This window comes from Aethalodelphis obliquidens, unplaced genomic scaffold (genome assembly GCF_003676395.1).
Source record: "Aethalodelphis obliquidens isolate GAN/ISIS:26980383/991018 unplaced genomic scaffold, ASM367639v1 scaffold1, whole genome shotgun sequence".
Classification (NCBI taxonomy): domain Eukaryota; kingdom Metazoa; phylum Chordata; class Mammalia; order Artiodactyla; family Delphinidae; genus Aethalodelphis; species Aethalodelphis obliquidens.
The window spans coordinates 95,266,055-95,284,221 of record NW_020837945.1 but is presented as its reverse complement, the minus strand read 5'-3'; the positions used below and the strand labels follow the sequence as shown (position 1 = coordinate 95,284,221).

General features: G+C 36.1%; 1 protein-coding gene across 1 annotated transcript; it reads right to left on the bottom strand.

Moving 5' to 3' along the window:
• Window positions 1-661: 661 nt before the first annotated feature.
• On the bottom strand, window positions 662-17,953 carry EIF5A2 (eukaryotic translation initiation factor 5A2). The gene is made up of 5 exons (XM_027111882.1): window positions 17,840-17,953; window positions 16,957-17,156; window positions 16,310-16,414; window positions 5,940-6,071; window positions 662-5,351 (listed from the first exon to the last, which is right to left on the bottom strand). Exons 2-5 carry the CDS (start codon window positions 17,119-17,121, stop codon window positions 5,292-5,294), a joined length of 462 nt encoding a protein of 153 aa, XP_026967683.1. The 5' UTR covers window positions 17,122-17,156; window positions 17,840-17,953; the 3' UTR covers window positions 662-5,291.
• Window positions 17,954-18,167: the final 214 nt, after the last annotated feature.

The following is an 18,167-nucleotide window of genomic DNA, read 5'->3' as shown; positions in this document are numbered from 1 at the left end:
TGGAAGATTATGGGTAACAGTGATACTGATCATGGATACGAGGTGACAACTACACTGGAAGTCTTGGTATGGTCCACAAGTCAGGAAGTGACAGAGATGTTCTAGAATAGTACAGTGTGTAAAAGGAAGAAACTGCTGAGCCCCTGAGGATGAATCTGTCCAGATGGTGTTGATTAGATATGGTGAGGATTGGGAAAAGGGTGAAGAGTTTGCTTCAGGGACTCATCACACCATTCACATCGCTGTGGAAAGAGAACAGCAACTCTCGTAAAGAAGGAACACTTCAGATCCTGGGAGATCAGGGGTGGGGAAGGGACCACTAAACTCTCTTGCATTGTATATCTCTGGAAGAATGCACAGAAAGAGGACGAAGATGGGAAGATGCATTTATTCTTGTACCTATAGAATTTTGAACCATGTATTTTATGTATTCTTAAAAACTATTAAAAATTTAAAGATTAAAAGAAGTGTACCTAAATCTGGAACTAAAATCTAGAAATTAACATTCCCAGCTGTAAAGCTAGGGTGCTGTATAGTAAGAACCTAAAATATAAAAAAAATAAAAATACAAGTTAGATTTTCTTTTAACAGTAATATACAAATTAATTTCTAGTATGAAAATGTTTCTAGGAATGTATATATACAAGAATAGTGTAAGCTGTTAAATTAACTTTATTTTTATTTAATATAACTGATGATGTTAACAGACAAATATATTTTAATGTAACAAAAATTATAATTGCTAAGTTTACCATCTATATTTTAAAGGATTTCACAATTATTTTAATATAGACAAAGGCTTAATATTTTAATTTTACCCATTTTTGAAATGTAAAATACATGATTATAATAATACCCATACTACATATCTTACAGTTTTAAAGTTTTAGCTAAAACATATAAGTCTCTGCAGGTAAAAGCATAAGTTCTCTTATACCTATGACAAATAAAATGTATTACTAATAAAGTGCCACTGGATTAGACAATGCCATTTCAACTATTTTCTTTTTGGAGAGGAGGACAAAAACAGTATAGAGCTAGTAATTTGCACTATACTTTGTAACAAGCACAAGAGTGCTTATTTATAGTAGATATTAACCACAATAAAGAATTCCTTTCAAGAATGGTCACAACTATGACTTATGACAAGCTGTATAGTCATCACTGAATAAAGTTTATATCCAGAGCTTTAAAAATGTGCAATCTTGAACTAAGATAAACTTAAGTCTACCAATATCAAGACACAGTTTTAGGGACTTTATATAAATAAAGCAATCTCTCTCAATTGTAAAATAGGTTTCGACCTGTTCTAAGGAGACAGAGATAGTGGTGGATGGTAAAGTTTGGCAAGTATGTTTTTAGGTGAAAGCCTGATATGCATTGCTATAAGATGCATCTTTCATGAAAGGAAAACATGCTAATTAGATGTATACAGCACTTTTCAGGCACTTGACCTCACTTGGTAGTTACCTTGATGTTCAGATGGTTATTTAATGAAAAAACATTATATAGAACTTCAAGTCATGTTCCCACAGAACATCTGTGTTCCGTAAGCTAAATCCAAATGTTCCCTGCTAAAATCAAATAATGCCATATACCCAATTCAGAGAAAAAAATTTAATAAAGTTAATAGATTGAATTTTCTCAATTTTAAGATTTTCCACAATAAATTTTTCTTAAGCTTTTGTTGCCTGTTACTTGTCTGAATGGTAGGGAAAAAAAAAGGCTTGAAAACTATAAAGTACTCTGCTTAGATGATATCAGAAAATTTTAAACTGTTGACCAGTTCAATATAATATACTGTTTATGGAAATATGCTTATAGTTCACACATTTTCTGCTTAAGAGCCATATTTTCTCATAATAAATTTGTTCCTAGGTCGTATTACAGAATTCAATATGTAAACATTTTAGTGTACCCAAAAAAGTACTATGAATTTTTGTTCTGTTGTCCCTAAATATGTTTGAGAATCACATCAAAGTTTGGCTCTAAAACTATCTCTGGGTTCTGGGCCAAAGGAATGCTTTCAGATATATCATTAAGGATAAGGGTCTAAGATAAGACTACCAAATTCTTTTCTAAAATGAAAAAAAATATGGCAAGATTCCAGTATAGATGTTACTAATGTTCTCATTTTTTTCTTGAATATTTAGTATATGGTTTAAGTATGTTGATATTATGGATTTTTGTTTGTATGTATCACTCTATTATAATTTGGAAAAAATTTGTAATATACTTTCAGGCAGTTAGCTTTGAAATAATGAAACTTCAGCACTTAGCACAAAGAGCCCTGAGAACAATGCATTCAAATTACAGTTCAACTAGAAATAATCTAATTGAGAAACTTTAAAGTACAAAAACAAATTCTGGAAAAGCTGTAAATTAAAAAAAAAAAACAGTTACCAACATTTGAGGCAGTACTAGACTACAGTACTTTTAAGAGTTGGAATGACGTTGTAAAAAGAACAAACATACAAAGCTATGTGTGCACATGCACACTAATTGTGCTATAATGAAAAGTTGTGTCCCCAAATTTTATAGCCTAAACATTTTATTGCAGCATCTCCTATTAAAGATTTCATGCTCTGGCTGCGGGAGAGTTCTGATAATTGTTATAAAGCATTGGTACAGAATTTTGTACCATAAATGGAAACGTATTCAAGAGCTTGGTTAGCAATAATTTCAAGTGACTGACAGCCCTTGGAGGGGAGCATAAAAGAAACATCATAATTATGTTTATGATGCAAATGCTAAGTCAAAGTAGCAATAATTTGATCTATTTCAGAGGGTATACAACTTTGTAGCAAATAAGGTAAAACAAAGTCTTCACAGTAGAAATAAAATATGTTGTTCTAGAAAGAAACAAATATTCCACTTGTTACTATAATATTGTATATAAATTGGTGAAATGCCTACAGACAAAAAGGTATCACTGTATAATCTATCAATGTGACAGTCTACATTCTATATATGGTAACTTTGACATTTAACACATTTGCTACAAAAAAGTACAACAAATACTAGGAATCAACTTTTAACATTTCTGATGTCAAAAAAGAATGAAGTCACTTCTGTTCTGTTAAAAAATATGTTTCCTGCTTCCTTTTAATACAATTTATAAAGCTTTTCTAAATGAAATATATTGTTCTAGAGAAACATGTACTGACTTATGTGAAAATAAACAGTCCCATATCTTTAAAATCTATACTTATAATTAATTATATGACAGAAGAGTATTTATACTCATTATAGTAATTAAAATGAAATATTTAAGCATAAATAGCTTTTGCCATTCAAGATATGAAGGTACAGATGCATTATTATAATTTATATACACTTACCTCACAATTGAAAATATATTTATGTGAAGTTTGACAAATTATGAAGAACAAGGGCATGCCAATCCAGAATTAATACTAAACCAGAACATCAGTGTGGTTAACTGAGGTCATATGAATGACCAGCAAGTAACACAGACTGATAACTTTTTGGAGCTCCTGTGGGTAACAATGCCAACCAGTCCCAAGTAAGATACATATTACAGAGTACTAAAAAACTAGAGCAGTATGTAGTAGATACTTAAATGGAATACTGGAAAGAATTTAGTCTAGTTACTAACTGTGCTTTGGATGGGAAAAACTAAAATGTTACACTAAAAATGATTAACTACAACCTCAATATTTCTTGTGCTTTAGAATTCCTCTTGCATTTCCTTAAAGTATCTTGCTTCTTCTCCAAATGGGTTTGCTGAGGCCAATACAAGATTTAAAAGTGTGTGCAAACTAAGTAACTAAAACTTTGGGATCTTCTGTTCCTAATGCTATTTCCAGTCACTGAGTAGACCAGTTACAGCATCATACATATTTTCCTCTAGATGATAGGTACAAAGGCCTTTTAGAAGTCAAAGTATGATGGGAGAGGTCTCATAATGAGTCTTAGAGAATGAAGTTATTACTGAAATGGTGATTTTGTTCTAAGTTTCACTGCAATATAATGACTGGTATTGAGTCAAAGGTCCTCACAAACCCTGTGACAATGCCTAGAATTCTGGAAATATAGATATATGATCCAAAAGACTAAACAGAAATGTAGCAGAATCACCTAAAATACTTTTTAAAATAATTGTTTATAGAATTCTTTCCTAGATATATTTCACACCAGTAACTGAATTAAGTCACATGACAATCAGATAAAATACATATACTTCTTAAGTTAAATAATAATTATCACATAAAGTGACTTTTCTTCTATGATTCACTTTCATGTTAGAAAAAATATACATAAATTTAACAAATGTTCCAAATCAATTTAAAGTAAGAATTTCCAGTTTTGTCTAACAAATATTTTGATGTCAAAAAAGTCTACTTAAAAATGGCTGAAAAGGAGTGACTACTACAAATACCAACATTTATTCGACATAATTGATAAAAAGTGCTACATAGTAACCTGTAAAGCAGGTCACTCCCTTTAATAAAGAGAGAAAACAAGAGTTAAAGGCAAAAACACAAATGGAAACTTCCTATTTTTATGTTGAATACAAAGGCCACAAATAAAAACCTATAGTTTTAACCAACATCCTTTGCCACTGTCCTTTGTGTCTTCCTTACAATATGACTTGCTAACTATCACAAAACAGTTTAATGCCTCTGTCAACCACAAGAAAGTACTAAAATCCCCATAATATAGGTTATATTAAGTCTACCAGCAATTTGGCAAAGAACAGAATGACTGAGGTAATACAGGTGGGCTGCACATGGTTACTAAGATAGCTGGCACTCTTTGATAACATGATTTTTGTTTAAGGATCTGTACTTGCCACACCCATGCTGAAACTGACAATTCCAATCCATAATCTACTTATTCTATGATATTAAGTTCGAAATTAATGCAGAGCAATTCAACTTAAATGTGGTGCTTCCATACCACTAGATGCTACATTGTTTGATTTAAAACCCTGGTTTATTTATCATTTAACTAAAATTTAGGAACGATTTGCTCAGACAAATCACATCTGCTGAAGCTATCTTGTCTGTTTCTTAGACTTACATACTGAAAACCACAGGAAAGTTATAGGAAAGACACCTACAAAATTTAAAAAAAAGAATTATACATCTTGATCATTTTTTTAAATTACGAATTGCCTGCAAAACTAACTCAGCACAATTTCAAAACAATTAAAAAAGAAATGAGGTTGCTTATGAACGCCATAGCTTTGGTGACAACTTAGAACCAAACTTTAGATCTGCAGTTGATCCAGACCTAAACATTTTGCTCATGCCTGATGTTCCCGTTTATTTGCAGGGCTTTATGGCTACAGCACATTCTTCACTCATTGCACACATGACAGACACCTAGAAGGAAAAAAATGCAGGTAAAAATGTATTCAAAAGGCAATACATATATAAGATATAGTTAATTCATCATACATTGGATATTTGTGGATATTTTATACATTCTGATTTTGTAAAGAGGTATTCCAAGATCAAATAATCTACCTTTTTTTACAGTTTTCTAAAGCTAAATTTCTCAAATTGTGGTTTTTAAGAAAACTTTCAGGGAACAGGAGAATAAGAACTATAAATGTTTCAATACTTATTAGACGTTATACTTCTGAGAGTTACAACAAGATAAAGTAAGCCACCTTCACTCTTTAGTATTCCCATAACATCCTTTCTCATCCTTAAGAATAGTTCAGGCTGATCTTCAAAACAAATTTGGGATTGACAGTGTCTATGTAGTAAAAAATGAACTTTGATACTTTCTTTGGTAATGGCCATGGTAAAAGGTATCATGGGAAAACTGCCTAGTTCTAGAGATCATTTTCAACATTTCAGCAGTATTTAAAAGCTGTATTTCACATATAGTATTTTATGCTAACTAGTTTAGGTCAAAGTTTTTATAAAATGATTTAAAAAAACAATCTCTCCATAAGTCTTTACCTGTACATCTTCACCTGCATTATATTTTCCTTCTATTTCTTTGCCTAGTTCACCTTCTGGCAGCTTAAGATCCTCACGAACTTCACCAGTTTCTGTCAGCAGGGAAAGGTAACCATCCTGAATGCATATCAGCTATTGAAAGAAATTATATCATTTGCACTGATTAGATTACACCCACTCCTTTGTAATTTTTACATAAATTGCCAATTATATTAATTTTTATCAGTACACAGTAATACATTAATACATTTTGGTGCTTAAGAATGCTACACATACAAAAGCATAAAATAGGTACAGACAAAAAATATAAGTTCATTCCTTCCTGCACTCTCCCCTCCCGCAAATCTCTAGGTTATTAAACAGTTTAGGCTTTTTTATAGAGTATCCTGAAGTTATGTACACAATATATAGTTGCTTTAAAAAATAAATGAGATATTACAAGTATTTTTCAGCAAGTTGTTTTCACTTAATATATCTTAGAAATCTTTCCGTTTTGGAAAATATGGACCTACCTTAGTCTCTCTAATCACTTCACAACTGCAAAGTTATACTGTAACTGATTTAACCATTTTTTGTATTAGTGGGCATAAAAGCTATTTTCAGTTTTTCATGATTACAAACAATGTGTTTTATAATTTGATTATGAACAAACTGAAGTGGAAAATTTTTGGTCTCCAGCTCACTGCTAACAACACTAGATTTTTTAAAAAAGAAAAACATTAGCTTGCTGATGACATTAATGAAACAAAACCAGTCATCAACCTAACCTGCAAAAAAGCACAGTATTGATATCACTGAATTTCTTTCATTACAGGTATGAGGAAACAGCCAGGCCACATTAATTTATTCTAAAAGCATGTACACCATCAGTGTGCCTAGAATTTTAAGGTTTTTTTTTTAAAATTGGGGTATTATTGCTTTACCATGTTGTGTTAGTTTCTACTACACAACGAAGTGGAGTTCCCTGTGCTATACAGCAGGTTCTCAGTAGTTACCTATTTTATACATATTAGTTAGTGTATATATGTCAATCCCAATCTCCCAATTCATCCCACCTGCCCTTTCCCCACTTGGTGTCCGTACATTTGTTCTCTACATCTGTGTCTCTATTTCTGTCTTGCAAACAGGTTCATCTGTACCATTTTTCTAGATTCCACATATATGCGTTAATATATGATATTTAGTTTTCTCTTTCTGACTTATTTCACTCTGTATGACAGTCTCTAGGTCCATCCACATCTCTACAAATGACCCAATTTCGTTCCTTTCTGTGGCTGAGTAATATTCCATTGTATATACGTACCACATCTTCTTCATCCATTCGTCTGTCAATGGGCCTTTAGGTTGCTTCCATGACCTGGCTATTGTAAATAGGGCTGCAATGAACATTGGGGTGCATGTGTCTTTTTGAGTTATAGTTTTCTCTGGGTATATGCCCAGTAGTGGGATTGCTGGGTCATATGGTAATTTTATTTTTAGTTTTTTAAGGAACCTCCATACTGTTCTCCATAGTGGCTGTATCAATTTACACTCCCACCAACAGTGCAAGAGGGTTCCCCTTTCTCCACACCCTCTCTGGCATTTATTGTTTGTAGATTTTGTGATGATGGCCATTTTGACCAGTGTGAGGTGATACCTCACTGTAGTTTTGATTTGCTTTTCTCTAATAATTAGCGATGTTGAGCATCTTTTCATGTGCCTCTTGGCCATCTGTATGTCTTCTTTGGAGAAATGTCTATTTAGGTCTTCTGCCCATTTTTTGATTGCATTGTTTGTTTTTGTGATATTGAGCTGCATGAGCTGTTTGTATATTTTGGAGATTAATCCTTTGTCTGTTGATTCGTTTGCAATTATTTTCTCCCGTTCTGGGAGTGGTCTTTTTTTTTTTTTTTTCTGGGAGTTGTTTTTTTGTCTTGTTTATGGTTTCCTTTGCTGTGCAGAAGCTTTTAAGTTTCATTAGGTCCCATTTGTCTAACAGGTTTTATAAAAGGCAATCACCCAGCATACCAGATGCTACCATTGACATACACAAAAAGAGTTAAAGACATGGTCCCTGGTCCCCTTTAGCCCCTATGACATAACACAGGCATACCACAGAGGTAGAGTTTCAAAGCTCTCCTCTATGGCACTACCAACTCTGGCAATGGCTTTCCACAGAAACCCCACCTACCACCGGAGATTTCAGTTTTTACACATGTCTACAATCTCAAAAACAAAAAACCATCCTACTGAGCCACCACAAACACTTTTAATTAATCTTTTGGTCACTCAAACATTTGTGAGGTAGTTGGCAGAAAAGCGGGAAGCAAGGAGGTTGAGTTGAGACAGAAGTGTAATTTTTAAACAATTAACCACAGGCTCATCTTTTTTTATTTCAGCTCTTTTAACAATTCCCTGAAGTAGAACTTGTCAATTTCAAGAGTTAAAGGTTCCCACTCCACTAGTGACTGAACCACATAAACCAAATAATAATACTGATATTTTGGTATTTATATGGTATTTTATTTTTTAAAGGGAATTAATAAAATAAGCCATGGGATGAAATATAAAGCATTTCAAATACAAAAAGATACAGACATATTATAAAACATCTAAAATATATATTTATAAATATTAAATATTAAAATAAATTGCTATAAGAAATAAAATTTAAAATTTCAAAAATAAGCTAAGCTACAGAAAAGTAAAATTAAATAATAAAAATGAATTATTTGATCTTAAATGAATTTAAAATTTTTCAGATATTGAGAAAAGTTGCAAAAATAATGCAATAAAATCCTTTATCTTTTACCTAGATTTACTCTTTGTTAACATTTAACCACATGTGCTGTTTTTCCCTCTCTGTATATATGGAATATATAAAATGCATACCATACACATTCTTATTCTTTTCTTATTTTTGCTGAACCATTTGAGAGTAAGTTTCAAACATCATGACTCTTCAGCAATAATATTTCAGTGTGTTCTTCCCAAGAACAAGGACATATTCTTACATAGCCACAGTTTATTTTTCAAAATCAGGAAATTCAATATTGCTAACATATTATTCAATATATAGTCCATATTCAAATTTGCCAATTGTCCCAATATTGTCTTCGATAACAATTTTTCCCTTTCAACTCCAGGATCATGCCTTGTATTTATTTGGCTGTCATGTCAGTTTAGTCTCTTAATTTGGAACAGTTCCTGACCCTTTGTGTTGCATGACATTGACATTTTTGACGAGTACAGGTTTACTGTATTATAGAATGTTGCTCAGTTTGAGTTTGTTTTCTAATGAGTCAGCTAGCGCATTTTTGGAAGGATTACTACATATATGATGTGTCCTCAGAGTATCACATCAAGAGACAAATTATGTCACTATGTCCTATTACTGGTGATATTAACTTTGATCACCTGGCTAAGGTAGTATCTGCAAGACTTTTCCTCTCTCAAGGTATCACTTCCCCTTTTGTAATTTTCAATCTTGAAAAAAAAAGCTAACGGTGTCATTTTTTTGTTTCAAGCATATTTTTGTGCAACTTTTTCAATCTTCCCTCAAAGCCCTCTCTGACGCTGTAGAGCTGGAAGGAGAGGATGGTAAGAAAACAGTTATAAGTCAATTCTAAATATTTCCTTCTGATTCTTCACCTGTAAGCAATCTACTTATTTGATAACTTTGAGATGTTTATGAACAATTTTTTTTTTGGTAGAGAGAGTAATCATTTTGCTAATAGAAAGCAAGGAGACAGGAGAGGGCAGAGTCAGAAAACTTGTAATAGAGGATTCAGGCATGCAGTGGTGTAGCAAGCTGCTGAATGACATTTGAAATTATACCATACACCCAAAATAGTAGTACCAGAATGTGGTATCTGTCATTTCCTACTAAAAGAATCCAATGTATGGTGCTATTTCTCTCCATAGGGCTCCTGGGAAAATGGATAATTCCAGGTCCACAGTAGGAAGTATACAAGATCAGAAAGCATGGTGCTATTAAAGACCACTAGGTCCATATCAAAGGGATTCAGGAGCTAACCAGAATAAGGTCTGGAATAAAGAAAGAACAATTTGATAATCAATAATGATAATAACTACAATGGATTGAAACATAAATGTGTTTAAATGCTTGAGTTCATAGTGAAAAAAAAATTTCACTGGTCATCTTCAGTAGATACCAGGAAACCAACTAATTTTGAAAACTGGTACTTAAAGGGAAAGAATCAAGTATTTATATTGGCTTTCCTATTATACACTGTACCACAGGGTAAACAAAAAAGCTGAAGGAAACCTTCTCTTATAGAAGTGTTCTGGCTTTTAAAGAAAAAAAAAGTAACAGATGATTACTTTGTCTCCTTTAATAAATTAATGGATTAAGGCAATTATATATCTAATAACATCACACAAAAAAAAAACCATCAGGGGCTTCCCTCATGGTGCAGTGGTTAAGAATCTGCCTGCCAGTGCAGGGGACATGGGTTTGAGCCCTGGTCCAGGAAGGTCTCACATGCTGCAGAGCAACTAAGCCCTTGTGCCACAACTACTGAGCCTGCGCTTTAGAGCCCACAAGCCACAACTACTGAGCCCACGTGCCACAACTACTGATGCCCGTGCGCCTAGAGCCTGTGCTCTGCAACAAGAGCAGCCACAACGAGAAGCCTGCGCACAGCAACGCAGAGTAGCCTCCGCTCACCACAACTAGAGAAAGCCCACACACAGCAACGAAGACTCAATGCAGCCAAAAATAAATTTAAAAAAATTAAAAAAAAAAAAAGACACCATCAGACTCATTTACTTGATGGTTGCACAGAATATCACCTATGGAGTAATTTTTGTTAAAGAAAAGAAGAAGAAAATAAAAATCTAAACTGGATCTGATCAAGTCTGTACATCTAATTATCAATTTTCAGGAAATACGTGGGACAAAGGAAATGCAATTAGCAAAATACAGACTGCGTGAAAGTCTACAGAACAACTTATCTAGTTTCTTCATCAAAAATGGAGGGGAAGAGAGAGAGAGAGAGGGAGAAAGAAGGGAGGAAAGAGAGGGAAGAGAGGCTCAAATGCATGTCTGAGAGAGGAGAACCTATAAAGTAGATTTAAGAGATACCTCAACCAATTTCAATGCGTGGACTTTTATTTAGGTCCTGATTTAGAAAAACTGTAAAACAAAAACAGTAACTATCACATCTGAAAAAGCAAAACGCAAACAAAAAAACAAAGACAATTAGGAAAATGTAGATATTGATTGGATATTTGAAGATATTAAGGAATTACTAATTTTGGGGGTGCCACAGTATGCTGTTTTTTACAGCCCATACCTTTTAAAAATGTGTAGCAAAATATTTGCAGATGAAATGATAAATGATATAATATCTGGGATTAGCATCAAAATAACCAAGAGGTAGAGGGTACAGCAAATAAAAATAGATGGTGGGGTACAGATGAAACAAGATTGGTTATGTACTGATAATTGTGGAAGGTGGATGATGGGTACGTGAGGTTCATCAGATTTTGAAAATGTTCACAATAAAAAGTAAAAAAGAAAAATGCTATAGTATATCAGAATTCTAGAAAGAGCACTGTAACCACTAAATAGTGGGGGGTACAGGGAGCTGAGGAAGCAAAGCATGAACTGAAAGGAAGGATATGGGGAGAGTAAGTGACTGCAGATTCTATCCATGATGTGGTCTGGTAAGAAAGAACATGAAAAAGGAGAATTATGGGGGAACTTTTTTGCTTGTATTTGTATTATTGGTATACAACAGAAGAAGGCTGGAGAAGGAATAGCATCATTACAGGTGGCTTAGCCCTAATTTCTGAATTTAATTTTATTTCTCAATCTATTTCAAAACAGTCAGACTTTTAGGTGAGACCTCCTCCTTTCTCCTTCTTCCTTTTCCTCTTCCGGCAGCACTCTTAAACTACTTCTTTAGAGCTGCTGGTCCCTGGGGGGAACTGAATGTTTGATCATTGTTATCAGACAACACAAGGAAATAACACTATCATCAACTAGAGTGTTATCTGACACACCAAGCCATAAAGTTGGGTATGCACAGCAGCACTCCATCATTAAGTAGAAGCTGCATATGTGAGATCAACTTGAGCAGCTCCTGAAAGCACCAACAAGTTGTATGAGACTTGGAAGCACCTTCTTCTGCAACATCCACAATTTCTCCCTCAACTTGTACCGATGACTTTGTGGGGAGTTCCCTATTACCACCTGACTGAAAAACAAAATTCAGAATGGTTTCTAGATGGTTATGCGTAGTCTGATGAAACTATTCAGAGGTGGCCCTGAAAGACAGTGGGGATGAGAACTTCATGTACTGGACTTGAAAGAAGAGAGAACCAAAGGTTTGGATTTACACTGATTATGGGCAAGGGCTAAGAGTATGGATGGAAGGTCAACAAAACTGAAAGAAAAAGATGGGAAAATTGCTGACAATAAGGTCTGGGAAAGTGGTACGCGGAGGGTCCTCTCCAAATAGTTAGAGAATGTGTCCATATAAATGCTTACCAAGGGGACATGCTACTGAGGAGGCAGACAATTAGGTGACAAGATGATTCTACCTGTGAATGTCATTCAGCTTCTTTTTGTAGTCTTCCCAGTCCTTGTTCAATTGGCTCACGAACAACTGGCCACAGTGGCATGGGCTCGATGACACCGGTTTTCTCTCACCAAGGCTGATCTGACTACAGCCACTGCTGGTACCTCATAGCAGAGACCAATACAGAGTCCCTGATACGGCACCATTTCCCCGGGGGAAGAGCCAGCTACCTGGTAACATCGTACTCCCTCCCTCATGGAAGAGGCAGCAGTTTGTGCTCACTGTAATAGATCCTTACTCCACATATAAACTTGCCTTTGCTGCCTGCAGTGCTTCTGCTAAAATCTCATGTGTGGATTTGTAAACTGTCACATTACTGTCAGTACCTCACATAGTATCATTTCTGGCTAAAAAATTCATTTAACAGGCAAAATAAAAAGACAACAGGACAATGCTCAGAGAATTCACTGGTCCACGTCCTCCATCATTCTAAGACAGTTTGCCTGTGTGCATTTGCCTATTGAAGACTCATCTTTGCCTCCTGCTGAATGACACACTCTGGGCCTGGGTGCTATTTTACAGGTTAAATATATTCCAATATATGGTACTATTTCTCCCATAGGTAGAATACACAGGTCTAGGAACCAAAGGTAGGAGACTCTTCTCACTATTACCCTCAATGATACTGTAGCAAAATATCTGTTTCTTGTCCCTGCAGTACTGGGATCTGCTGGTTTACAGGTTTTCTACTCCAAAGAAAGACTGCTTTTACCAGGGAACACAAAGATTCCACAGAACAGGTATAAATTATAAAAAGACTTTAGGCACAAGGAATTCATAGCATCATTATTTTCTTTGTTGTTCTATTTTAGTTGCAACAACAAAATTCAACTCCATATCCAAAAGACATACCACTTATTTGAAGAATATACTAGGATTTAATATTCACAGTTTTGGCAATTCATCAATAATCCAAAGATGCACAATATACACTTTAACATGTCCTGTAGTGATTAGTTTTCCTTCTGAAAAGTGGTCTTTAAATGACAGGTTAAACTTTAGTAAATGCAGAAAAGGCATTCAACTTGTGTTGTAGTGCACAGGAACACAGAACTTTCTAAAGAAATATGACTCAAGTGTGTACCAGAGTTTGAACAAGTGTTTCTATATTTAAGAGTCTGGGGATTCCCAAAGGTGTCTGGGTGTATTTGTATTTTACACCATCAGTGAGCCCCAGATAACCATAACTACTTTGGGGAGAAGTGATGGAAATTAGCAATTCCAATCCAAGCTACATCTTGGAATGGAATTCAGGAGACAATTTTCCTTTCATTCTGAACTTATGTTAAAATATGTAAAATTAAAATTGTAAATATTGATACATTTCTTTTCCTAAACAAAGACTTACTTTTTAATTATTATAATGAACAGATATATATATTTCACTTTAGCTGTCAAACTGGCACTTGAAATACTGAATTCAGCAAATACAAAGGACTACATGTAGCTAAATAATAAGTAGAAATTTAATCAAGGCACTTGGAAAGGTGAGTGAAGACCACCATAGGACAATAAATATAACTGGAAAGGCTCATGGCTAAAAAAAGGCTAATTTTTTTTAATGAACAGAAATAAGTATTCTATGGTGACTTGATAATGAAGGGATGTGATCACTGAGTGCTCACTCTGCAAGGCACTATTCTACGAATTAACTAATTAAACCTCACAGTGATTCCATGAGGAGTTTATTATTCTTATCCTTATTTTATAAAGAAAGGCAGGTGAGAGATTAAATAACTTGCCAACCAAGGTCATGCAGTTAGTAAGTGCCAAAGCAAGGATCTGGACCCAGACTGTTAGGCTTGAGTCATTCTCTGATCCGCTCTGGAACACAGACTACATACCAAAGGCTGGGACTACGGCGAGGCAAGTGAGGCACTTGTCTTGGGTACAAAATTTAAGGTGGCACGCGCACACACACACACACACCCCTCAGTGATCAGGTTAATGTAATATTTTTAAAAATTAGAATTAATGCATAAATTCTATAATGAACAAAATATCAGACAGGATCAGGCCCCTGTGTGGCTTGGCATTGTTTCTGGTACTGTCTTTATTTAAAATTTTATGCTTGAGGCAAGGGCCTCACTCATCTTATACCCCTCATCCTAGTCCAGGTCCTGCTTTATCTCAAAATAAAACCCAAACCAAAATTTTCCTTTATGTTAAATCTTGAGCTCCAATCAATGACTGGCTAATTTGATCACTGTAGTAGTCATCTGAACTACTTATACCATCTTTCTGAAACACTCAAGGGTAAAAGCTTTGTATATTGAATGAATATTAATGAATATTGAATATTCAAAGCATTCACACGTTAAGGATGAAAACAGAAATCTATTTTTGGCAAAAGAAAATTCTATGCTTAGCTTTAGTTGGCTGTACTATCTTTACCTCATTGAGTAATCATGTATGCATTTAACAAACGTTTATTGAGCATCCACTATATGCCATGTCTAAATTAGGTGCTCCAAGAATAATGGAATGATTAAGTGAAGTTTTTATACAGAAAAAGGGGAAGCAGAAAAAAAAAACTACTTTGAGGGAATTATGGAGTACATTTTCTCATTAATCTTCATATTATCCCTCCTTTGTAGATGAGAAGACTGAGGCTCAGAGAGGTTGCATAATTTGTCCAACATCACCCAGCTTGAAAGTGGCAGAACTAGATCAAAACTCAGATCTGCCTGACTTAAAAAAAATCTTGCTATTATTATACTAAGACAATTCAAATTTCTATGAAGACTTCAAAGCAACCTAGAAAACATTTGTAGGTGGGAAAATGAAAACATAAAACTGCTTACTAGATTAAAACTGTGCAAAAATATGTTTACATTTGGACAAAAAGTAAAAGGAAATCATTGGATAATTGCAGTTAATGGTGACATTCTTTAAAAATTATACAACACAATATGAGGTATAGAAAGGAACAAGTTTAAATTGGGTAAAACGAATTCGAGTGTCACACTTGTATTTTTCACTATGTAAAATGAAAAGAGTTCTATATATAATATGCTTGATAAAGAAATTGCAGACTTTCAAGAAAGACTTTAGTTGTGATTAATCTGAGCTCCCACATTCTATGAGGTCAGTGGTTTGGTTACCATCAATACTCCAAACAAGAAAATGCTATCATTAAACATGACTTATCCAAATGCATAATTGGAACTAAAACTTGCAGTTTATATCTATAATTTAACAAAAGGTCACAGCATGGTCACTGAATACGAATAAAACAATTACGAAGTTTTTGTATTTTCTTCACCATATTCAGTGACCATACACTTTATCCTTTGTATTTATGGCTTTCAACTTATTTCCCTATTTAAGAATACCAAATTCTGACACACATTCACTAATACACACAAATTTGGTTGGTGGAACATGAATTCCAACAATTTCTTGAGTCTTAGGTCTGGTAAGGGAAAAGAAATACCTGGAAAGTATTTACAACAAAGAGAAATAATTTACAACATGGAAAATAGTAATTTTACTAAACATTGGACTCACAATATGGAGTCACTTGATTTGAGAAATAATAAGTGTTCAAGTTTTTTAAAATGCAAGAATGTTAAAAAGTGGCAAACTAGCAGTCATCCTAGATAAGGTACCAAGTGTTAAATAGCACTATCTATTTCTCCAATTTCGAAAATAAGTGGTACTTAACAATTGGTTAGAAAAACCTACAAAACTACTTGTGGGTTTTATTAAATTACAATGGACAGTAGAAAGTATTTGCACCTTCAGGAAACAAGCAGCATTCTAAAGGAAATTAGTACTTACTTGATAATCATTTCTCTTAATATTTGGAACATCCATGTTGTGAGTAGAAGGGCAAATATCTTCATATTTTTTGCCCGTGAAAATATCAATTCCAACAAGGTGAACCTAACAGAGACGGGAGAACAGGAAACTGTTTAATCTTTGCCAAGATATCACTCATTACATACACAGACGCATAATACTAAAGCTGATTATGACAGATTCTTTCTCCTTCCAAGGTCATCTAATTTTACTTTCTTAAAAAAAAAATGTAGTGGTCATACAACTGAGAAGCAGTGAACAACCAAACAGTATCATGACATATCAAGACCCAATATCATATAGTCTAGTAATTCAATCATAAGAGTGATTAAGAACAATGAATTTAGGTTCGTTAGAATGTAGAACAGGTTTTCTCATTTGTAAACTGAATAGATTGTCTAAGTCACTAGGATTCAGGAAAGTTTCAGTTCCCAGTTAATGAAACATTATAAGGGCCCAAGAAGGAAATGTTACCTTTCAGTATTCAAATAGCTGATCACCCAGTAATTGTGGGAAGAAAAAAAAAAGTGTCATTATACACTTATAACTACAGAAACCTCATGTTCTGTAATGGAATACAAATGATCAAAACCCCAACACCAAGAAAGACCTGGAAGGGCATTTACCTTCGCATGACCGTGCTTTCCAGTTTTGGAAGTTGACATCTCCACTATTTTGCATGGTCGTCCTTTGAGCACCACGAAGCCGTTTTTGCGCAGGGCCGAACACTGCATAGGGTAAGTGCTGGAAGCCCCAGCATCTCCAGTAGTGAAATCAATTTCGTCCGCCATGGTGGGCTGGGGAGATGGTTGCTTTTCTGAGGGTACTATGCAAAAAGTTTGTTTGCTTTTTAACAACTGGCATGCAGGCAGGGAAACGCCTCATTTCGGAGAGGTTACGAGCCACGCATCATGGATCTATTATTTTTGCATTTATAGAACACCCACCCAGAATAGTGGGGACTTTCTAACTCCGGCCTTACAAACTTTTCCATCCTTCGGTGGGGAGGTGGGAGGGAAGTCGCAGAAGAGCTCGTTGAAGGGGGGGGAATACCCGCCCAGGGCGCTCACCCGCGCTGGGGGCAGCAAATCCCGGCCCCACCGTCCCACTGCAGGAGGAGCCGGTGACTTTCCCGCACCGCGCCGCGCCTCCCGGCCCTCCGCCGCCGCCCGGATCCTCACTGCGGGGGGCCCAGCCCAGGCCTCATGTCCCCACGAAGGATGGAGATAACAGGACCTGGCCAGCAGCACCTGGCCCTCGGGCAACGGGAGAGCACTTCTCCCCCCAGCCCGCAGCGCCGTCACTTCGACCTCTCAGACGCCCCCTGTCCTGCCGGCATCCCCGGCCCGGCCCGGCGCCTCACGGGCCTGAGCCTTGGCGGGTCCCCCGCTCGCCTCGGTCCCCCTTCCATCCTTCCTCCTCTCCACGGTCGGGGCTCGGCTCCGGCCGCCTTCCCCGGCCCTGCCTCGCTCCGGTCGCAGCCCCACCACCTTTTCCCAGAGTCTTCACCTTTCAGCAGGGAAAGAGCGCCTTTCGCCTGCGTAACCGCGCCAGTCTCCCACAGCTGCGGCGGCGGCAGCGGTGTCGACCTCGGCAGTTCCAAGACACGGGGCGGGGCCGCCACACTTCCCACACCCCGGCCTCCCCGCCCTTTCCCGCCCCCACATCAGCCCTACTTCCGGGATAGGTCCCGGCGCGTCATAGGCACCGCCCTCTCGCGCTACCATTGGCTACAAGGTTCCCGAGGCCCCTCCCAGTCACGTGAAGAGCGCCCTGGCAACCCCACGTGCTGCGGATTAGTGCACTTCCGGCGTGAAGAGCACTTTCTGGAGTTCGG